Source organism: Caloenas nicobarica, chromosome 1 (assembly GCF_036013445.1).
Source record: "Caloenas nicobarica isolate bCalNic1 chromosome 1, bCalNic1.hap1, whole genome shotgun sequence".
Lineage (NCBI taxonomy): Eukaryota > Metazoa > Chordata > Aves > Columbiformes > Columbidae > Caloenas > Caloenas nicobarica.
In genome coordinates, this window is record NC_088245.1 from 33,119,022 (window position 1) to 33,143,795 (window position 24,774).

General features: G+C 38.4%; 1 protein-coding gene across 2 annotated transcripts in view; it reads left to right on the forward strand.

Annotated features, from left to right (window-relative positions):
* The window catches only part of TMEM117 (transmembrane protein 117), a 226,276-nt gene that overhangs the window by 45,374 nt on the left and 156,128 nt on the right, over positions 1 to 24,774 (forward strand). For both annotated transcript variants that reach the window (XM_065646940.1, XM_065646930.1), the window contains exon 3: positions 1,178 to 1,310. In XM_065646940.1, the coding sequence (XP_065503012.1) occupies positions 1,178 to 1,310 (133 nt within the window). The remainder of the gene's footprint in view (positions 1 to 1,177; positions 1,311 to 24,774) is intronic.

The following is a 24,774-nucleotide window of genomic DNA, read 5'->3' on the forward strand; positions in this document are numbered from 1 at the left end:
CCCTCAAGTCCATCCAAGTCCATTCAAGAGCTTTGGCTTCCTAATTAAGATGTTACATTTCCCAACCCTTTCCAGTCTCACTGTTACCTTCTTATCACCAACCCATACTGGAAGCTTAGCACTTCATTTCCTTCAGGTTTTCTACCCTAGATTTTGTAGTTCAGCAACAGCTCCCAGAGATTGCCTTCATCCCAGACCATTCCACTTCTGAGTCTGCATTATCACCTCTCTTGATGTCCAGCTCCTGTCCAGCTCCTCATCTTCCTTCTGTTTTCCCTATTTTGACATCTTCTAGCACTTGACTGCACTATTTCCTCATTAGACACTGTCCTTCACCTTATTGGTTGAATTATCGGTTGTCTTCCTTACCCCTCCTGGCTTCTGCTGTGGCACTCTCTGCCTTGCAAAAGCAAATTCCCATGTCTTGCACTGGTGAGGTTTTCAATACCCCAAGCAATTGAAGAACATGTTAAAAAAACCACCTGGTTTTAGAAAAAATCTATTTGGAAAAAGGTAGACCATCTATTGTCTAGAAAATTGGATGGTTTAAGCAGTTGCCCTTCCAGTTCACCACTCCTTCCCATTTTTGCACAGGTATGCAGCACTACTGTTCATTGAGCTTCGAGGTCAGGAGGTTGATGGAACTAATTCAAATGAAAGAAAAAAACCCCAAAATGTAAATTTTATTTTTTTTCTAGGTGGGTCAGTTCCCCACTCTTGTTCACTTGTGCATGTCTGCTCATCTTGTTGTGCCAGCATAAAAGTAGAGTGGGTAGAGATATTACTGACTGAAACAGGGAAACATCAAAAGCTGCTTAACCAGCATATAGAATCACATGTAGTGTATGTAAAACCACAGCCACATTTTGATCAGGTACCACAGACATGATGTGGACTCCATCAGACCTCCACCTCAGTGATTCTGATTGTGAGAGTCCAAACCAGTTTTTCTTCAGTTTGTGGGAAGCAACCATGTAATTTTGTAAGAATAATACCTGTTCATGCTGAACTACAGAAGGGTAATTTGGCTGCACGATGCTAAATCTGCCCTCCCCACACATAGTGGAATAATTTGATATAAGAAAAAATACGGTTTAGTACTCTATTTTGGTTCTGTTGTCATGTAAATCTGTATTCACTGACTAAAATATGCTTTCTCATAATATTCATACCACAGGTCAGTTGCTCCGTCTGAAAATGTTTCGAGAGGACCATGGGTCTTGGATGACGATGTTCTTCAGTACCATCCTCTTCCTCTTCATTTTTTCTCACATTTATAATCTGTTCCTCATTATGGCAGGGAATATGAGGTGGGTTACAGAGTTTCTTTTTGTCTCTTTTGCTCTAGAATATATTCTACTGGAAACTTTTAATATTATGCTGCTTTACAGTGAACAAGAGCTTACCAAAATGTAAACATACTAGTATTCACAATCTTTTTTTATTCCTCTGCCTTCTGAATTTAGGTAGAACAGTAATTTAACTGGTTAATTAACAAAGAATATTAAAGGATCAGTTATATAAAGTGAGGCCTTTGACTAATGATAGCAACTGTTAAGCCAAGGCATTAATGAATACCATATCTGTTTTCCTTTGTTTAAAATTATAGCTCAACAAATTTGATTTGAAGCTAGGGCTGGGTAGTTTAAAAGTATAAGCATTACTATTGTGCATACTCAGGAAATTCAGAGTTAAAATTAAAAGAAATGGAAACATCCAAACTTGAGGAAGCTTACACTCAAAATGTAAACATCAAATGTGTAGTATAATGCTATTTTGCTTATGTACATTAATACTTGCTGATCCAGTTTGTTAAAAGTGTCCTTATAAATATTTTTTTTTCCCCATAAGATGCTCTGACAGGGCAAAATTACAGTTGACAGAGGGATGAACAGCCATCTTTTATGATTATGTCTGTATTTATTTTAAATGGAGCTTTTTATATTAATTTTATGACTTAAGAATACTTGCTTTCTCCTATGATCTCAACACTGCTTTCACATGTTTATTTTCCTGAGAGAATCTACATTATTAGTTATCTTACACATACAAAATAAGTTCATTGGACAAAAATACAGTCATGTTGTTTATAAAAGGCAGGATTCCATCTGAAGAGCTTCTAGCAAGGAATAAGAAACCCAATGTACATATGAGTTGAAGAACAGTGCAAATAACTGAATTACTTCTTAGCAGAATATCAGAGCCATATCAACTGCGTCTGATGAAGTTATTAAATGTGCCCTGGGGTGGCGTGTTACAGATCTTAAGTGTGTCAACAGACATGCGCAGTATATAAAGTCCTGTTAACAACGTGACATAAAACAAAAGGTAAGAGGCAGACTGGGTGTCACTGAGTGAACATAAACGCAGACCAGCTGGGCTGATCATGAGATTGTGACATGAAGACTAAATGTATTGATTCGTGCCAGGCAGGTAAAGCAGCAGAATCACGACGTGTTTTAGGAAATGATCACGGTAATGATGTGGTAAATATGAATAGGTGCCCAATAAGAGGCAAAATAATCATCCCTGAAATGAGGAGGGTGGGAGCGTTGCAGGTTTATGGCTTCCCTATTTACACAGTCATACTATTATTGGTATTATGTTAAGATTTATATTATGTATTTCTAATACTCCATAAACTATATCTAGCTGTTAAACAAAGGATTAATGATTTTGAAAGCTTGAGTCATGTCTGGAAATCAGAGTTCATTTGTCCTTGTCAACATTCCTGCTCCCCATATCTGTGACAAGCTTTCATTAGCTGCATTGAAGAGATTGTGTGGCAATCAGCATCCACATTGATGGAAATAAGCACAGCCTAGTACTAAAATAGCTGGTGCCAGTCAATCTGCCCTCTTGCTTTTTGTGGGGTGAAGGCTCCCCTTTCCCAGTGCTTGTGCCCCAGCCCTAGATTTGTTGCGATCATTTTGGGAAGCTGACCATTCTGTGCTCAAGGAATCACACTGCCTTTTTCGAAGTGGACTGAAAGCTCGTTACAGCCATTTTGGGCATCTGTTATAGCCATTTTTTGGGTGTCCGTTACAGCAAAAAGGCAGCAAGCAGATACAGAACAAACAGTTTCAGTCTCAAACTGCACAACGTAAACCATCAGTCAAACAGAGCCCTTGTATCAGTCCTCTCTCAAAGTTGAGGTAGAACAATGTATAGTACTTTTGAAAAGAGGGGTTCTACAACAAACATCATCAAAGCCAACTACTTCATGTTGCTATAATAAAGTGTTTCAAGGAGTGGATTATTTTTTCCTGGGTAAACATAATCCTTACGAAAGCTATTTGCTTCATGGTTTGTACTTGTGTGCAAAAGAACACCTCTGTCTATGCCTTTTGCCACAGTGCCTTACTGAAATGGCTGACACCAGAGAAACTGGCTTCCAGGATAAAGGTCAGAGTCTCCCTGCGTGGAGGTTACAGTCTTTGTAGAGACAAGCTGACCTTTGTGCCTATGGAATCCTATGAAATGCAAGCATCCAGAATACCCATCTTTCCAATAAAGGGGCTACAAAAGCCTTACAGTTACAGTCTACAAGACTGAATGAATTTTTTTTTTTTTTAATGTGTTTGCTCCTTGTGCTCCTTGCCTTCTCTCTGGTTCTGCTTACCCAGTGTGCTGGGAGGAGAGTGATTCTGAGAAGTTTCTTTATGTCTGATGTTTGGTCTCATCAATGAAAATCCCTTTGTGGCTCATGAGTAGGAGAATCACACGCCTTGCATGTCCATGCCAGCATAGATGTTCCCAGCAGAAACAATAACCTGGTGAGGGCTCGAGAATCCTATGCCAGGAGTGCATTAAAGTTATGTTGTGTTACCATCTCTAAGAAGGTATATTTTACAGTTGCCGAGATTTGGATTTTTTTGGAAGTATTTTTAAAGACACTTCACATGTGTCTCAGTGTGGCAAACCTGACAAGTGTGAATGTGAATATATCCCTTAAAAATGTAGTGGTAGGAACTGTAGTTTGCTGGAAAAGCAAAAGCTAAACAAGTTGCTGGTATTTGAATATCTATTATAGAGCTGTTTGCTGGGTGAAAGTGTGGCTATTTGAACTGAAAATTTTGTGACAGATTGGAATGTATATTTTTTAATATTAAGTCCCTCTTCTTTCTTCAGTGACATTACCTTTCAGGGACTTCACAGTTTATGGCACTGACTCACTGTACATTCAGCTCTTGTAGTCAGAGCTGAACATCTGGGAAGGAAACGTGTCTGAAAATCTGTTGGAGAATGGTCTGCAACTAGTATTTCTTACTGCTTCTAATCCCTGAGAACAGTAAGAAGAAGCCAAGCTGGGCACAGGGCCCATGTCAGACCAAACTTGTGTAACCATCTGAAGGCCCATCAGGGTTGAGGCACTGGCTTCAGGAACAAGGTGTCTGGTCTATTGAGTCCTTCTCTGCAAGAAAGATGTGGAATAGAGAAGACAAGTGTGAAAACGATCCAGAGGTAGGAAAGGCTCAGCTTTTACTCAGGTTTAGGTTTAGACACCTGGGGAGTGTAGCAGGACAAGTCGGTCAGAACAGAGCAGCCAGCGTCTAGAGAGCAGGCCTGGTGTAGGCTGCTGTAAGAAACAGTAAAACCAACTGTAGAATCAGAAATATTATCTTGTATGATGCCAGGGACCAAACTGTGTAGGCAGAATGAGGCCATTGAATTTCCTCTGTGATTCAGAATTTTAAGATTTCGATGTAGAGAAAAGGGCACTGATGGGTGTGTGTGTCTCTGTTAGCCAGTGACATGGTACATGATGAGAGGGACTCTGATATGACATGATGTGATGTACGTTGGTCCAGGGATCTGCCGTTCATGCTGCGAGTCTCGTGGTGGTTTTCTGCACACGAGCAGATGTACAATGTCTGTCACGTTGCAGTACATCACGCTTGTGCACAACGGTCCATCACACATGTACACAACGCTTCTCTGCACAGCAGTCCCAGGCAACCCCAGGAAGAGGCTAGCTGCCATCTAACGTGTCCCTCTGTGTGTCAAATCTGCCACTTGCCAGCTCCACACTATTCTTTACCCTCACATCACTGAAAAAAATCCCTCCTTCCTTTACCCCTGTTACAACAGCTGTGGGAGCCTGTTTGGAGGTCTTAATTCATACTCAGCACTATTTCCATCAACACAGGCCTGCCTACAGTAAACAGAGGGGTTTTTTAGGATTATTGACGATGAGAAGATGGTGTCTGCTCTCTGGTGGTGCCCAGCTTCTGCTTTGCTGGTTTCTCTTCTGTGGAAGTCTGTCAGTTCCTGTCACCTCACCCTAACATTTTCTTTGACCAGTGCTCTGAAGAGGGGAAATCAGTTTGCTTGGAAGCTAAACCAGAGTATTGCCAGTGGTCACTGAGTGCGGCTGAGGGTCGTGATCGAGAGATGTGATGATGAACACTGGCTGCATCCAGTCACATATTTAGGGCTACAAGTGCACCCTGGGGTTCAGACCTCTGTGATGTGGCCAGGTGGCCATCTGTCTGTGTGTCTGTCCAGGGAGGTGAGTGCACAACCCCTCTGGGAACATTATGTGCCTGGGGTCCCCCCACCCAGTCCTGAACCGTGTGGTGGTGTTCATACAGTCCTGAAACGGAGGTCATTCTTCAAGTACCTTCATGGTCTTTGGAAATATGAATTGGGTCTTCTAAGTGCCTATAATACCTTGTGCTGGACACTATTAATAACATGCAGTCAGTTATTGGACAAGGCCGATAATGTTAGCCAAGGCCAAGGTTTCTGTTAGAAGCAGTAAAATTTAATAAGCAGGAGTGCTGTTGTACATTTATAGCAAAGCCAAACCTAGTATTTGCAAAAGAAGCTCAGAGTCCAGCATGCCAAAGTAAAGACAGCAAAGGATTAAACAAGCAAATTGTTTTGCAGAGGGAAATTCTGGAAAGCTAGGGTCAGCATCGCTGCCTACCTTGAAGACTTTCTTAAAACATTTTAAAACCAGGAATTCATGTAATGAATGATAATAAGGACAATGTGAGAATAACAGAATTTTATTATAAGGTTTTACAATATTATGTGGTTAAAACCCCACAATAACCAAAACCAAACACGACAAACCTCATTAGAGTCATTCTCTGTCTGCTGCTTGGGGGAAACTGTAGCAGCATTGGGCTATTGAATTCTTCGGGCTTTCCCATTGATTCCCAATTCACGGCATGCAGATCCAGTTAGGTGTCAGGCTCCATGGTGCTTTCATCTGATGACCTTCCCTATTTGCTTGTAATGGATATTCTGGGCTACCTTACCAGAGATCTGATTTCTGACCCTTGTCTTTGTACTCATGGCCTCCATTTTTCAAAAGATAATGTGGCAATTATATTAAAATCTTGGGTAGATAAACCAACCAGCTAGTAGCTTTTGCACAGTGTTAGCGAGCACACTCATATTTTCTGCCCACTTGCACAGGATGACTGGAAGACTTAAGGCAGTCCAGTGGACCGTGACATACTTGTCCTGCACTTTGTCTCCTGTATTTGGCCATTCCTGATTGCTATTTTGCAGCTTGAGTTGAAAAGAGTAGATCTAGATTCCACTAAAAATTAAGGGTTGTAATGTGCTGCTGAGACTTAGGATTTTGAAAATGACGACTCTAGACTGATCTTGGCTTTCAAAGCACGTGCAGATCTCTCAGTCAAAAAGCCAAAAGCAGTGGAAAGAGAGTAGTTCCTTCTTCAACCTTTTATTATGTCGTGTGTGGTAGAGTGACCAAACTTGTAGACGTGTCCAGTGTCCTCTTCCTGCACATGTCCACAGCCACCGCTGGAGGACTGGTCAGCACCATTGTGATCTCCTCCATGTTTCAGTACCACACGTCCCCATTAGCAAGGGCATCCTGCATGCTCCGAGGCGTGCTGGTGTGCAGTTCCAGCGTGGTTTCACAGGAAAAGAGGCTTTTATCTGCATATTAAAGGTTTATGAAAACGTGCTTAGTACAAATGTGCTGTGCAGGTGTGCATGGAAGGTTTCACAGTTTAAAAAGTGCCGATGTTGTGTCCAGGGCCCAGAGTTGTGACACTTGACAACACTTTTCAGATCAAGGGTGTGTATTTAATTTATAATGCCTGTGTCACCTGCCCAGCAGCCTGGAGCCATCTTGTATCAGAGGACCATCTATTTTAATCATAAAAATTACTTATATACATGTGGTACATGCATTATGTACTCTAATATAAGTACTATCTTGACAGTTATCAAGTAACTCAGGCCACAGCTTTAAGTCCCATCTGGCTCCCGACCCAGTGAACTCTTGGAACAACAATTAACTTTGTGGTATCTGAACAGGTAGGATGAAATGCAGATGTTGTATGTCTTTTATCAAAGTACAATTTAATACTTTTTTTGAAAAATTGAAGGACTTGTGTGTTTATTTGTTAACTAAAGTTATTTAGATTCTTGAACTTCAGCAGTGATTTTGAGCTGTGTAATACCTAACAGATAAGGATCAGAGCTTATTTATTTAAGGCTGTATTTGAAACATAAATGAAAGGAGGAAATCTCTGGGTTTTCTTAATTAAATGAGAAAGAAGAGGACTGCATAGGGATGAAGTATTCGTGGTGTTCGCTCCTAGTGCATTGCGGCAAGGGCCCACGTGGTGGCAGCAAAAGGCGCATTTTAACGGGAGAAAAGCTAAACCCGTGGAAGTACACAAGGATCCTTCCTGTCTAACTTTTTCTCTGGATTTTTCTGTGCCACAAGCAAATTCACAGTCCTAAATGTATCATGTCTTCCTTTAAAAGAATTTTGTGTCTTGAACTGTCCAGGGACTGTCCCATATTTTTGTTGTTCATGTGTGACTTTTATATGCTTAACATACTAAACTAATCTGAAGTCAGCACCTACATGTATTGAAGTTTTTCCAATTGTATTGCTTTTTAGCAGAGACTATATTGCCTCAAGGAAATCCGTTCGCCCCTTTGGGAGCCTGTGTTAGTAAATAATGCTTTGATATTTAAAATTACAACATAGCAATGTACTTTTCATATGACATCCAAAAACCGGAATTGTGACTGCTTGTCTCATAAATGTCAACCGTCTTGTCTTAGATAAAGAGATTTTTAATTCACCAAAGGATGTTCAGGTGCATCATTATACAACATTGTAATGTGTCATTAAAGTTGTAGACACAAACCATTTTCTCTTTAGATGCTAATTGTCACATTACTTTAGCAATAATAGAAGTTGTTTGGATTATCTTCTTTGAGATTCAATGTCTCAGGAGAGGGTTTGGAGTGAATTCATTACCTGTTCTGTCAAAGGGTTTCAGTTATCCTTATAAAGTACTAGGAGAGAGTACATCTTGTTGGTGTACTTTTGTTTTCTCTTATTGCTCATTTCTTTCATAGAAAAAGTGTAAATTTACAATACAGTTTACATTAATAGCAGAAATTCCGTAGGAATTAAATATATTCCTTTAATTAATTTTAATTAAGATTCATTTTTAAGAGGACTCTGTTTAAGTGATTTAATGAATTAGGACCTAATTACAAACAATCCACAGCTGACAAATGCATATAAAGAGGATTTGTGTTGCGTTTAACAAGCCGCAACAAGGAAATAGCTATATACATTTTTAGAAGCTACAATAATAGCTTTTTATTAAATACTTTATCCAAATTAATTACTGTTCCTTTTCCATTTTCCCCAATTGCAGCTACACGCAGATTATTGTGTCCCTGGAAATGTGTATTTACGGAAGACTTTATACCACATCTTATTCAGGATTCTGTGTTTTAGTTCGTTTGATTGCTTTTTAATGAGTCAAGGATTAGTCATCATTAGCATAATTTTCAGAGCAAGATTTGGAACAAACAGGAATATATTTTCCTAACAACTATTCCTGTTCTATAGAACTGCAAGGTCCACAGTAGATCTGTATTAGCCCTCCAGGCTACCTTCAAAGCTGTGTCTACCCAGCCATATGTTTCATGAGCCTTATATTGATGTATCCTTTGTATATACGTATTTTAATTATGTATTTATACTGTAGTCATCCTGTACGGCAAATCCTAATTTTTTTGTTGTGGTTGGTTGGTTGCCTGTTGACTTTTTGTTTGTTAATTGTTCAAGCTCTCAGCTACAAAAGAAGGTTAATATTTGTCCCTACTCATTTGGCAAAGATAAGTGTGTTATACTGTGAGCTTCAGAAAGTTCAAGATTTTGTGAACTGCTTGAAGGAAAGGTTTCAAATCCATAAGTCCTCTATGCTTTTCTCAGAGGTTAATTCCTTGAGTCTTTCCCAGACAGGATGTGGAAAACAGGGACTCCCTTAGAATATATGTAGATTCTAAATGGCATAGGCCATGACAGGCTTTCACTATGTAACTTATCATATATAGAGGGCAGAAAGCTTAAAACAGTTGCAAGAATTATGGATGTAATCATTGCTCCAAGAATGCAGGAGGCTGCAGTCTTTAAGCGGTCCTCAAGTGAGGCTTTTTCTTGCACATTGTCATCCTGGCTGGGATCCTGAGGCACAGGTGTCTGGTGAGTTCACATCAGCAAAAGAAACCATGTTTTCCAAGTCACTGTGATTGAAAAGTCTCTTGAGCCAGTATTAGTACTTGAAAATTAAAGTGTACTCGAAAATTAAAGTTTACTTAGAAATTTCCGAGCTATTTCAAGGTGTTTCAACCTTTATAGCTAAACATATTCTCAGTCATATCACCTGGCGAAAAAGTACCTCTTGGTTCCAAGTGCTAAATCTGCCGTATTGCTTCTGTCTTCTGTAAGGTAGACTTCAGAAAGCTTTTCCTTCTAAGCCAGAAAATGGCAAAGCAAAGAAAATGGTTTGTTTGCATGTAATTAAAAGATGATGATTCTAAAATCCCAAGTCCTTTAAAGACTAATAAAATCATTCATCAAACCACACTCTCTGTGCAGACAGAGGACAAAATAGGTCTTGCACATCACAGAACAACCAGCATAGAATCGTCATAGATCTCAGGGTGGATGGATGTAGACAGGATACCAAAGAGGTCCCTTATCCATAAAGACGTTTCAGGAGTACCTTGTGGTCAGCAGGATCAAAGGCTGCCAAAAACCTGTGGCACAGTTGGAGCTCTGTCATTGTGAGGTGTCTGTAATACATGTTGACCATTTTGAGAGCAATGATAATCACTTCGATAGAATGACTGAAATTAATTGGAGTTTGTGGAGAAAACCAAACTTGAAGGAAAAAAAAAATTCCAAGCCAAACTATTTTTCTGTAAACTCTTTAGAACAAAGGCTGAACCACAGGGATTCAAGTGACACAGATCAGTTCTGGAAGAAGTTCTTTGTCAAGCCGTGGGCAGAGGACCCAGCTTGGGAGTTAGGTACTTGTCATGTGTACTGCCTGAATTACACTCAGGTAACACTTTTAAGTGTTTAAGTAAGAACTATAGCACTGTTGTAAAGTCCCCTTTCTCTAAGAGCTTTTCTCCTATTGCTAAAATGAATGACTCTGGTTTTAAGAAGGTTGTCACTGATCAGAGACGCCAGAGGGAAGAGCTGTGAGTGCTGGATGCAGCCAGACCTGTTAGCAAGGAACAGCAAATTCAAAGGATGCTGGAGGCTGCGGTGGGAAAAGCATGTGAGAGATAAAGGCTTGTCCAGCACCAAAGGGGTCACCTTCAAGCCCTGTGTTGGATAAGTAGCCCTGGAGCAAGTAGCCCTGTGCTGTGACACAGGTGTCATGTGGTGTTGCCATGGTGACACTGGTGTGACTTTGGGAATGTCTTAGGGCTGTATAAACTGTTTCCCTTTCCTCCTCTCAAATAAGTGTCCTTTCCAGTGCTACGGATAACTAACTAGATAAATTGATCGGAGAATCATAATGTAGTCAAACCTTATGCAAAAGTTAATTTGTGGTGCTGTTACGTATTTTGTATTTGCTTTTATGCTTTTTTTGAAATATTATGCTTGTTTAAAGTGAAAAAATTACAGAATTTAAAATATCCAAATGTCAATTAATATGATCGTATTAATAGGAAACTGTATACCAAAGAATTCATGAAGGAACTTGTTAATTTTTTGATGATATAGTAAATTTGGCCATTTTGGAAGTGTTTTTGTTCACATCACAAATACAACAACAAGGCGGACTTTTCCTCTTCCCGTCCGGTGGGTACTCACTGACATATTTTTTCTTTTTTGAAGGCGTGGGTAATGGCTACAACATTACTTTTTTGTTTCATACCACTCTGAATTCAATTGACATGTAGACATGAGATTTTTTTTTTCCTTTATCACACTATGACGTTGTCACTGTGGCATTGTCTGTTAGGATTATGTGAAAATACTCTGCTCCATCAGCCCTCTTTCCCATTCAGGAGCTGTAGCATTGCTACTTCTTACATGTAATTTTTTTTTGCCCATGATACATGAGTTGAGTCTCCTGAAGACTGAGAAATGCTTTGCTCTAATGCAGATTGTTGAGTTCCAAAGGGAAAAATAACCTGAGATAAAGTTGGTGGGTTACCCTTTGTTTGCAGCTCATCATGTTGGGCTATATGTCTATGGATAATCATGATGTCGGAGGCTGGAAGTCCAAAGTCATGTCCTCAGCCCTGTTAGGATATAGGCCTGTCAGGATGGTCTGGGTAAAATGTAGTGTCTTCTTGTGCAGGAAATCAGGTCCTCAGGTCACCTTTTCTCACCATAAACTAGGAAATCTGTAAGGATGTACTCTGGACTATTAAGGGGTTTTTCCTTTACCAGGGCTGAAACTGGAATTGGGCTGTATCTTCTGCAGTGCAATCTGAGGGGAACTACTGCCAGGTTCCTGTAGCTGAGGAGCTGGTCCATTGCTATCTGTTTCATTTCCTTTTGCCTCATAGGAAGACATTCAGATACACACAAATGAAGTTTTAATAAATAGGAATTTAATAATGAGCACTTCCATAAAAAGCATTTTTTAAGGACGAAAATGCTACCTGGCACTTTTTATGCTTAGTTTTGGGTGAAAACCCTGAAGATACCAAGTACGCGGAATGGAAAAACATGTAGCACAGCTGCCACCCTGGCGAGATGCTTACTCTAGGTACTGCTACTCTATTCTCTCTTTTTTTTTTTTTTTTTAATTGTCCGAATAGAAGTGGGGAGCAGAGACCCCACCTGTCCCTAGCATTTGTGCCAGTAGGAGGTCGGTGGTAGTGGCAGGTGGGTAGGCAGCTGCTCCCCAGCCCTGCTGGGCTGCTTGAGTGGAGAGTGCACTTGTGACTGAGACTGCAGAACGTGAAAGCCGTGGCACAGAAAAGAAAGAACTGGAAAAATGCTGGAAGAAATTTTCTAGGCGCTTCCTTTCCTCTGGCAGCAGCAGTAGCAGCAGCCGATATGACTCAGACAAATTTGGTCCGTGTGGTGCTTTCAGCTCCCACAGGATGATGCCTGGGATAACAGCCTGATGGTGCCCTGCTGATGGCCCTGGGTGTATTTAATGCCTCACATTTGAATGTGACAACTTGTGTGAATGAAATTGAGCACCTGAGGTAGCCCATGCCAGGCTATGGCCCTGATGCTGGTGGTTAAACTGCTTTTGCTAGAGAAAGCAATCTAAATTATATGTTTTCTTCATTGCTTTGTAGTACAAGAGAAAATGGAAGAAAATGAAAGGCTAGGTTTACTTTCAGAGAAAATATGACTTGAGTTTATTTAAGCATTCACGGTTGCTGTTCCACCCCAATGGACATGCATTTGTAAAACATCTTTTGTTGTCATCTTGAAAAATCAGTGCATAGAAATTTTTATAGAAATGTCTGACTTTAGCAAGTGATAATATGTCTCCCTGTTGCTTTATCTGATGTTATAACCATCAATCACCCTGAAACTACAACTGTAACAAAAGTTGTCCATTTAAAAAATATTTACTTGCATTTTTCAGTAATTGCATCTGTTCTAGGCCTGTTTGAAGAGAACCTATAAGCATGATGTAAAGAAAACCGTGCTTTAATGATTAGCCTCATAGGTGATACCTGTTCATTAATATGTTCATACCTGTACAGATCAGCAGATGAAGAGATGTGCTTGTACATGTGAACTTCCAAATGTTTCATTCCGTTTAAAAATTGACTACTTTTTTCTAATCTAGAAATGTTGTATTTTTGATCAAAGTTTTATGATTTTTTTTTTCACTGAACTAGAGAGTTTCAACATTTTGGCTGTGACAAAAACTGTGAACAGTTTTTAGTTTTTAGAAAAAACAGGTATATTCGAGTAAATAAAAAATGGTTGAAAATCCACTTGTTTGATACAAACCTTTTAATCTCCTTGAATGTTATGGAGAGATGGGAAATATTCAGTTTACCAAACAATAAAGGGTACAAATTAAGATGGTAGAGCAATAGCACATTGCATTGCTGTTACTTGCGTTATTTTATTTGATGCTTACCTGTGTTAATCTAAAATGAAACTAGCAGTATTTTTACTATGGGCTTGGAATTGAATCCTTAGTCTTCTCTAAGCAATACTCATAATATGGAGAAAACTTCATATCTAGTCCCACAATAGGAAAAAAGACAGTAAATTTGGGGAGGGAGGAGAAATTTTCAAGATTTGATAAAAGAAATTTAGTCTACAAAAATACTGAGGAGGTTGAAGGCTTTCTTGCTTATTTCTTTTTTTTTTTTTTGATTACTCAGATACATTTGTTGTTTTTTCTCTCTGTGAGTCTTCATGCCAAATCTTGAGTTGTTTAGTCAGAATATCCATTGGATGATCCAGGATTTTTACTTGGTAAGAGCTACAATACCCTACATTCTTTTACTGGTAAACAACAAATAGTGTCTTTGAATTTCTTCGGCCTTTTTCACAGAAATACATTTTAAGCCTTTGTCCAGCTGCACTCGTCTATGGGTTTTGAAGTGAATGTTTTTATTTGCTGTGCAGCAACAGTGTGCAAAATTTTGAGACAAGACTTACTACCTTTTAAAATTTTTTTGTATTTGTGCCAAAACTGTGTATTATGCAGTTTCAGCACCCAAAGGAACTTCACACTCGAATAAGTAGCCAAACCACCAGCTACAGCGAAATAACAGTTATTATTTTGAATAAAACATTGAATGCTTGCTGTAAAAAGTTAACACAGTCCAAAATTCTTCAAGAATTCAAAGATCATTTTGAATAATGTACAAATAACTACTTATGGCTGTACCAGATGGTGGAAAAAATTACTAAATTAATGAAAATAACTTTTTATAATGAATATACCCACATTTCTCCATGTTACCATTGTTCAATTAAATTTAGTATTAAAGAATTATAAGCAACATGATATTTTCAGCATTATTCAGACAAAATGCAATTACATCCACTGAGTTATTTACCTTGTCCATTCTCTAGGGATATTCTGTGAAAGGAGGAGTGGACAATATGTTTTAGAGTGTCATGGTTGTGTTTGTTAATCAGTGCCTATATATAGATAAACGTAGAGACAGAGGATTTTTAGTGATATAGGGCTATTTCTGTAAAAATGAAGAGGCTCTTTTTTATTCTAGAGAGGTATACTTTTGCCTAAAGACATTACTAGGAGTCTATTATTTAAAGTCTTTTTATCTTCTTCTTTTTTTCCGTCCTCCTCCCCTCCCTTTTTTTTTAAGTAAAACTTTTAATGCAATTCACCAAATTAGGAATGGATGAGCTTGAAAATAGCTGAGCACCAAATTCCAAGGTTGCATGCCAAAGTGGTATTCATACATGTATGCCAAAAGGTTAATGTAAGTTAGGATACAAAAATTTTCCAATACGAAAATTTTCCATGCAAATATTTCTTACAGAAAATTCTTCAGTGCTGTGCAGATAAGCTAGAAATATTTTGCTACTTACCAATGCTCACCTAGCGAAGTGTAGGTTGGGAATTTATTTTTAGAGACATTTTTACTGTGAAAGAATCAGCATGACTGTGATAGAGCGCACCGCTGGTTGTAAAAGTTATAATGAAACATTGAAAATGACACGGTTAGAACCTATCTAAATGGAAGCGATCTGTAAAAAGAATTGTGAGAAAATGGCTTTCAGTGACACGTTCTCTGAAAAGCAAAGATGCACAATAGGTTCTGCTTCTTTCGGGTGACCCACTGTAATACCTCCGGTCTATCTAACGCATAATGGTAACTGAGAACATAAATTGGTACCAGGTAACAGCAGCCCTTGACACCTACAATTAGCTCTCCAGTGATGAATACATAATAGAATCACAAGAACCTTTTTCTAGCCTTAATATGCTTGTGAGGTTAAGAAAGATAATATTCCTTTAGCACTTATCTTTCTGAAGTAACAGGGGGGTGACACCCCACTCTGTAAAGCACAGTGGGGGAACTTGCCCAGGGCTTTGGTTCCGGCCTCAGAGGAGTGGAGGCTGGAACTGTGTGAACTCCCCGGTGCCTCCCCAAACGGCCGGTCCTCTCCTGAGCAGGGTGGCAGCAACCTGCAGTTTTGGTTCTGTGACACCAGCTGTTAGTGACCTGTGCATACCGTCCTTCTTGGGTTTAGCAGCGAGGCTTGCAAGACTGGCTCAGGGACAGAAGAACAGAAACCTTACATACTAGGGTTCAGAAACACGTGTCACGTGGAAGTTTCCAGGCCTGAAAATATTCCTCTTAGTCTCTGGTCATGTGTGGCAACATGTAGCACTTGAGGCCACAAAGACATCTTTTAGTCTTATTCAGAGTTATATTCTGTATAATTAAAAATGGCTGTCTCACAAAACTTACCCACTGGAAGCATTCCGTGAGGAAATGGTTTTCATATATGCATATGAAAAGGTAAACATAAATTAGGATGGAAAAAATTACATGCAGTCAAAAATTCTTGCCAGCAAGTTGAAACCGAAATTCAATAAGCTACAGTATAACACTACCACAACCAATCCACCTATGGTCAGTTCATGTGGCTCAGAAACATCCTCCTTCTGAGATGCTGGGTTTTTTGTTTGTTTTTTCAAGTAAGAATTGTCCACCTTGTCCAGGAAATGGAGAGTAAATGCTCAGTTCTCATATTTGCGGAGTTGAGGAGGAGAACCTTGTGTTTTATCTATTGCTGGAAGCATCCCGTGTCCAGGAGACAGGCTATATCCCAGGATATTTCCACAGAGTGGATATTAAGATCCAGGTTATCCCCATTCTGCTTTGCCTTAAGTTTCAGCTGCATAACTAAAGTGATTCACAGGCAGTAAATAAACCGATAAACATGATAAACTGCTTGTGTCTGTTTGCAGCCGACTGGTGTCATCTGAGAAGCCCAGATCTGCGGCTGTTTACTGGTGCTTTCTGATTCAACACAGGCAGTGTAGACTGCACACAAAAGTAATAAGTAGGGAAAGGTAGAACCCCATTCTTAGTGTTGTTTGGGTTCTAAATAAAAGTTGAATCAGTTTTTACTTTCTTCAGACTGGTTTCCTGATCTCCACTTTTCAGGTTGGGAAATTCAATAAGAAAAATGCATTTTGTTTGTTGGATGTTAGAGAAATGCTGGTTTGGAAGTGGGGTGTAGTGGGGTGAGTGGGTCATCACGGTAAGGAAAAACAGGTAGATAGATCACAGGTAGCAACGCCTGTCATCTCTCTAGCAGAAATGTGAATTCATTTTGTACTGCTGTAGAGCTTGTGGTTCATACAGTGATTTTTTCCTTCTGGATATGGACAACTATATTGAAATTATAAAATCAGAACTAAAGCAGCTAGAGGGCACTGTGGCTAAACATTTGTAATCTGCCTTTTAACTAGACCTGATTTACTTGCCAGATAGAAGTTATAATTCAGAATTAACAATAGCCTTAAAGTTACCCCTCATGTCTTTTGTCAGTTCTAGAATGCATCAAAATTACTATAAAAAGGCATCTGAAAGATGTGTTGTTTCTGTTTTGATGAGCTTTTGAAGGAAGAGCCAAAAATATACAGAACAGAGTATTATTGAATTGCCAAAAAATAATATATTGACTGTAAAACATATACATATTTACAGTTCCATCTGCACATTTTCAGATGTTTAAATCTTCTATCCATTACTCATATTTGTCTAATTAATAAATAGTTGTTAAGGGAAGTTGTTATCCATATGTTGTACTAGGATATTTATGTATGTAAATAGATGACAGATGAGATATGTCAAAAGTTGCTTCTCTGATCAGTGCAGTGCATAAGATAGTACTTTGTGAGTTTAGTCTTTACTCTGAATGTCTGGGAAACTGAGTAAAAGAAAAATGGTTTTCTGTAACCTGATCAGTTCCTTCACACATTTCATCCGTGAGATGTATCTCAGGGAAATTTTACTGAAGAAAGATTCTAGACTTTGATTTACTGAGAATGGCAGCTTCTGAACACACAAGGTTGGTTTTAAAGTCAGATTTTGTTATATAGATTTGCTCAAGGAACGCCTTAGCCTTCCTGTAATCCCATTTAAAGCAATATAAAAACCTTTTGTGAATTGATACTTATGTGAGCAAAGTACACTGAGTCTGTCCATAAGTGAACTGCTAGGAATTAAGAAGTCAGGTGCCAGATAATTCCCTCTGAATCTCAAGGTAATCTTTGCTGGATATGTGATACATGCATAGGTAATGGAGAAAATAGATAGGCTTTACAAAATCTGTCTTTAAATGTATACAGAATAGTATCTTGAAATGCTTAGGGTTATAGTTCAATTTAAAAACAGTGATTCAGAGTGCCAGCTTTTCTCCTATATGAAAATGATGAAAAGCAAATGAAATATTACACTGTTTTTCATGATTCCAGAGCTCTTTGCTTGATATTTCATCAGGATGCAGGCTATAGATAAGGTTTTTTAGTGCAAAATTTACATCCAACGTATCTGAATGCTTGTATCTACATAAATCACGTGCTGATTAACTACTGTTATTTAATTACATCATCTATTTGATGGAGTAATTTATTATTCCCACCTAATTTGGTGTGTGCCAGTAACCGTTCACAGTTGTGCAGTTCAGCTGGGATTAGTTTCATGCTGCGTGTTGCAGCTGCACCGTGACTCAACTCCTCTCTTGTTTCTGTTTTATTCAGGATGGTGACAATATGGGTAACAGCTGAGCCAGTTATCTGTTTTGAGTTTGTTGGTGGATTGAGTGCATGCTCAAGGCAAAGAAAAAATGATTTCTGTCTTTAGGGGGTGAGATTTTTCCTTTTCAGGCTGCTTATGATTGAGCCTGTTGTTCCTGATTCTTGGCCTTGTTATTTTCCAGCATCACTGAAAAATATGTGTCTGCAGCTTCTCAGCAGCACTAAGTATATCCTGTAGAAGATCTGAATTTGCCATAGGCTTGCAAACAGTAAATATAGATATTGAATTTTTGTCACCCTACCAATAGCTATTCTACCGCCGTGAATAATGCACAAAGTATGCTTTTAAAAATGTTAATTGGAACCTACTGTGCTGACTTAAACAAATGGTTGCACTAAGTGTATTAAATTCATGATTTGTAAGATCTGTTACCAGCTTAACCTTTAGTACTTTTAATTAAAGGCAACTGATTTTTATCAGTTCGGTTGTTCTTTATTTTCAAGGAGAAAACTGCTATAATAAACCACCAAAAAGAAATAAAAGTTTATTGAATTTGGTATGAAAAGAATCAAATTGACCTGCTAGAATCCATAGATTACAGGGAAACTACCCAAGGCAATTGATTCCTCTCATTGAGACTCAGAATCTCAATGTGAAAGTAAACTCTCTACATTAATGCTTGGTCAATTCCGAGGTGTTAGAGGGAACTGAAAATACAATGGACCACTTTTATCTCTTTTCCCTTCCTCTGTCCAACAGGAGACTTAAGTCCCTTCTGTCTTGTGGTATAAAGATCAAAACTGAAGTAATGGAGGGATTCAATAGGGTGCATGTTTTAAATAGAAGACCTCCTAGCAGTTCATTTTGCAAAGCACCTGTTTTATAGGTGTAATTTTGTATAATTCCAGAACTCCACAGAAAACCAGTTTTCCTTTTTACTTAGCAATATTAGTGTTAACCAGAAGTATTGCTCTACACCAACATTTTGTGACTGCTTACACTGTGATTTCATGTACAGGTAATGAAACCTGAAAACTGCTTTTATTCTGATCAGTTGATAATCCTTTAAGCCCAGTGAGCTGTTTTGGTCCCCATAATAATTCCTTGTCATTGTTGACAATGTACCGTGCATCTAGGTATTATAAGACCAAACACAGAGAAATATCTTGCACCCATTCTTTTCTTATTGATGCGTCGTAGTCAAATAAATGGTTAGAAAGGCAGGATGGATCCAAGTCTGATTTATACAGATAAAAGCCTTTCCCAGATAAATGAAGACAGACAGGGATTGATTGCCAGGCTATATTTTTCTAATGAAATGCTAGCAGAGTATGGTGCAGATCCAGTTCCCTGCTTTTCGTGTACATGGTATTTCTGTGGGTATAAATCGGTATGAGTAGATACACAGAGTTCTCACTATATTGCAGTCTGTGATTCACGTGAACCCCTTTCTTAGCCTGCTCTTAGGGACAAGCTCACTTCTTAGTCCTCCGAGCTTTGCCTGTGAAGATGCTATTTACCCTTTATCAAGCATGACTGCCTGTATATTTGTGCCATTAAATATCTCCTAGTTTTGGACATTAATGAGTTTGACAGGGCTCAGATATACTACCCCAGAGGCTCCTAACCTCTGTTAGTGACACACACTGGGATATACACACTCTGACGTCTCATGGAGGAGGATCTGCAACTCTAAAAGCATCTCGATCTGAAGGACTAAATATGTCAATGGGCAGTGAATCTGCTGCTTCCTTTGGTAAGCTGTTCTGAGAACTGTTATCCTGCTTTTCTGGTGCACAAGTCTCCAGCTCTGACTCCTTTCCATAATAGATTGAAAAGTCTTTCTGTCCTTCGTGCCTTTTTTTCCCCCCTCCTCCCCATGATGATATGTGTATTCTGTGGGCAGGCCACCCCTCAGTCCTAGTTTAATCAGTTAAAACAGGTGTGGTTTAGAACTCACTGTATGTCTTTTCTCCAGTCTTTTTTTTTTTTTGACACAGTTTTTGAACATCTTCCAGGACTGTATGCGGCATTTTGGCATAAGTCTTACCAATGCTGTGTATAAAGGTAAAATGATTTCTATTCTTCTGCACAGTGCTTCTGTTATTGATGCAAATTAGCCACACATTTCCCTTAATCTTTTGGCCTGCATCCCTCCTCTAGTGAAGTCTGTCATTCACATCCACCCCTCAATTAGCTGACATTACTCCTGGTTTAAGCAGTATATAATATACACTTTGATTCTTCTCTCACTACCTGTGGGTATTTGGAACAGCACTGAAAAAAACCTGATAAATACTGTTTTACACAAAATTTTTGAATAAAAAGACCAATTCCTACTAATAGTCTTGTTTCACCATTTCTTTTCTAAACTGCTCCCCCTATAGAGGCAATTGACCCTATGGTGTCTAGTACCAGGTGCTGTATATTCCTTTAGACATTTTCGAATACAGTGCTGAACTTGGAAGTACACAGGACAACCTACATCTTAGAGCTTAGTAGATAACAACGTGGCAGATGACAAGCTATTGCCTCTCAGGGAAGAGGGCTTGGAGTCAATATAGGTAGTTCTGTGAAAATGTCAGTGCAAAGGTGAGCAGAGGGCAAAGGAGAGAATATAAGGAATTACTGGGAAAAGAGCAGAGAACAATTAACTGAGTTTAGAACAGGAAACAGAAATCATTGTGCCATTGTTCATACCTGTAATGCTCCTGCATCTTTAATATTATACATGATTCTGTTCCCCCTTCAGAAAATAATATGAAGAACTCAAGAATACATAAAGAAAGGCAGCAAGGATGATCAAAGGAACAGCTTCCATATAAGAAGCTGTTATGTAGGCTAGAGTCTATGAATAGGTCTATAAAATCATGAGTGGCACAGAGAAAATTAACTAAGAACAATTTTTCACTATTTCTCATGCTATAAAGTTTAGGAATTATCAAATGATATCAACTGGTAGGATGGAAACAAAAGGACATACTATTTTACACAGCAGATGCTATGGAACTCATTGCCACAGAATATTGCAGATGTCTGTGTAGATGCAAAATTGATTTGTAAACTCATGGAACGAGAGTATATTGGAGTTTTACACACAGTAATATCACCTTTGGCTGAGGAAGCCCTTGAGTGAGGCTCAAGGTTGCTGACAGCTGGGAGTCGCGTGATGGGAAGGTATCACCTATAGGGTTTCCCTATTCTAATCCTTTCCTTGGGCATCTATCAGATGTGAAATATTGGGACAGACAGATGTTTGATCTGGCAAAGTACAGACATTATATTCCTATTGTTCTGGTTGCACATGTTTATTAAGGGTTAGATCATAATATAAGAGTTATTTCAAAAATTGTTGTGTTCTTATTAAGCCATATGAAATACATACTGAAGAGTATTACAGATCACATTCCCAACATGCCCTTTCTACCACTCTCGAACAGAAAATTAATGCTTTCTGAGACTTCCTCTAAGTAATCTCATGAAAGACAGAAACTACCTTCCAGACACATGAAGTGCTGATAAGGTCATAAGTGATGACCTTAGAAATCTGGAGATGCTTTTGCACTGAAAGGAATTTTAGCAAGAAAGTGGGGAAGAAAGTGAAAAGTGGGAAAAAGTTAAAAGAAGTGAAGTTTCCTCTTTGATGACTCAGGTATATATACTTACAAATGGGAAGTTTTGTTGGAAATGCTGTCCTGAGTTTATTTACCCATCTGAAATTCTGATCTCATGTCTAATTCTATCTGGAATTCTGTTTGTGTACTATTCTGTTTGGAATAGTAGCATTTGATTCAGTATATATTATTTAAGAGTTGCAGCAAGTACAGGGTCTTTGTATCAAACCTAACTGAATATTCATCAGAGAATAAATATTTTCTCGTTCTCACAATGCTGCTATTGCAAAATCTAACAATGTTGCAAAATAGTAAGTGAGATTATGATTTACTTGTTTATGAGAAATAGATGAAAGAGTAGTGAATGCTACATAAACATACTTAAGTTCTACCAACAACCTTACAAGTTGACTTCTATCAGACTATTTAGTAGTCTTTTCTTGTAAAATCTTATACTTTCCTTCAAAAGAGACTGTGGATAAAAGAAACATGAGAAAATGAAAATAGAAGGATATTTTGAAAACCTTTTGTGGTGCATCAGAGATAACATTGTAAATTCCTTGGGGTACACTGTGTGTTCTATTTCTGTCCAAATCCTTTTTCTTAACAAATCTATATGAAAGAGAAACTGCCTATTTCATTCAGTCAATCTCCAGTTCATTCATTCACTTTATACAGTACCTATCAGACACTGGACTGAATATATTCCATCAAAAGTTTTCCCTACAGTCCTAAAATATTAGCTAAATAAGCCATCCGTAATGTGACCCTGAAGAGTGACATCTTGTTATAAATATCCAAAGAAGGAAACATTTGAAAGCCTGACAGGATAAATCAGCTTCTCTCAGTCTCTCTGACACCCACACATACACATGCGCATGTGTCATACAACATATTAAAGATTCAAACCCTTAAATTAGTTCAGTATCTGTCCTCATATTTGCAATTTTCATACTGTTTATCACCACAAGTGTACGCATATTATGGTTTCCTTTTTACAAATCATGGAGATAACACATTTTTGTTGCATGTCACTAGTGTAATTTTGTTTTTGTCAGCAGGCTGCTAAATGACAGTGAAGTGTCTGCAGTGTGCATAAAGCAGCATCTTGTAATAGACTGCAGGTCCCATGTGAGAACTTAACATGAATACATTTAAAGTTACAGCAGCAGTATAGCCTGAAAAATTGCCAGCAATAATGTGATTTTAATGTGTGTATGTCTTTTGGACATGCCTGTATGTATGTCAGTGTAAACCTTCCATGAAGATCAGTGACAGTATTATGAACTCCAGATAGTGGCTCAACCTTTTACTTAACTAAATGATATTAGTTCACAGAGAGAATATTGTTAGTTCTGCTTCTTCTGTAGAACATGTAGAAAACTTGATGCTCTTGAAGGGCAGTATTTCAGTATCACTAGCAATGTGTACCTGTGTATTCAGAAACACGTTACTGGGCCTCAAGGTTTTCCTGTGCAAGAATAAGATGTGGAACATTAGATTAAATTTTAGCTACACTCATATAATATAAAGACAGAGCAGTAGTAAAATATTACAGCAGCGCAGATGAAATGAACATATTGTTGATTTTAGTTCACTTATATCAGAAAGTCAGGAAGCTTTTTGCATTATACTTTTCTTAAAAATATGCAAGTTTTAGAACTGAGATGTATGGGAGGCGTTTCTCTTTACCGTCACAAATTGTACTGGCCTAAATTGTATATAATTTGTAGACTTTTCAAGTCAGGGCATGCAGGTCAATTATTTTAACAGTGAAACATTTCTACCTTGTTTCTACTTCATGTTGTTTAACTTAATCTTTCCACCATTTGATGGTGCTACTGGTTTTTAGGCTGGATTAAAGAGCTCTCTGCTATCAATAATCTCCCATGTAGGTACTTGTATGGTGTAATCAAGTCCCCTCTTAATCTTCACTTTGATCAGATAGCCACAGATTCTTCTTTAGTCTGTCATTGTAAGGCAGGATTTACTGTCCTCTGATTATCTAGTGGTTCCTGTAGAAGTATTTTTCCTTTTTTCTGATGTTTTTCTTCTGATCATCAGAACCCGAAACAGCATTCTGAAAATACACATGCTGTCCAAAAATGCCTCCACACCTAGGAGTAATACTATCATTGCAGTCTTGATAGGTATTCCTCTGCTTATATTCCCAGGGATGTTGTTATCTATTTGCTGTAGTACTGCATTGGGACCCTGTGTTTTGTTAGCTGTAGTGATGCTCATAGTGTGCTTTCTCAGATGATATCCCCCTCGTTTTACAGATCAGCACTATTTTATTGAATATTGAAATGTTATTTGAATGAACACAATGTAATAAATAATCCAAATGACACAGTTGTGCCTATGGTTTGTGGTATAGCTCTGCGTCATCTGCAGTTTTATTGACGGTAAACTTGTAGTGTTTTCAGATCAGTGACAACTGACCTGGTAGGACCCCAGGACAAATACATACAGGACTGCATCTTATAGCACAGAAGAATTCACTTCCTATTCTTTTAGATCTCAATTTTGAAAAATTGGTTTGTTTTTGCATTCAGACAACATGATGGTTTGGAAGGGTTGTGTTCTGTTGCTGCTACCCATACTGTATGTATTTGAAAGATGGCCTCTAGTTAATGGGACTCTTAGATCGGGATCTTTGAGAAGACTTTCCTACCAGAGTATTTTGAGAGTATTCACCTACATGAAGTCTATCATATAGTGAAATGCTACTTTTCAGGCTGTTAGTGATAATCAGTGAAGTGAAATAATGATCAGTGAAAAGTCTTTGTCAGCTGTTTCAAAATGTGGATCCTATTTCTGCTGTTAAAAAGCTCACCCAGCTGCTTAAGCATAAAGTAACTTTTTAAAAGGGAATCAAATCCTATAGGCAGTACCCTTGAGGTTGGTTGTAAGAGACACTGTCTTTCTCAGCTCCTCAAAACCTCACCTCTCCCATTACTGAAATCAATGGAGCTAAGTAAATTTTTATCAGCTAAGGATCTGGCTTAGCTTACGTAATAAGTTCTGAATTTGCTGGTTAGGTTGACAATCAGATGTTTTGAAGTCAAACTTTTGAGAAAAAAAAAATCGCTCTGGAGAGATCTGTCTCTGTTTAATCCTTCTTCCTCCCACTACCTCCAAAAAT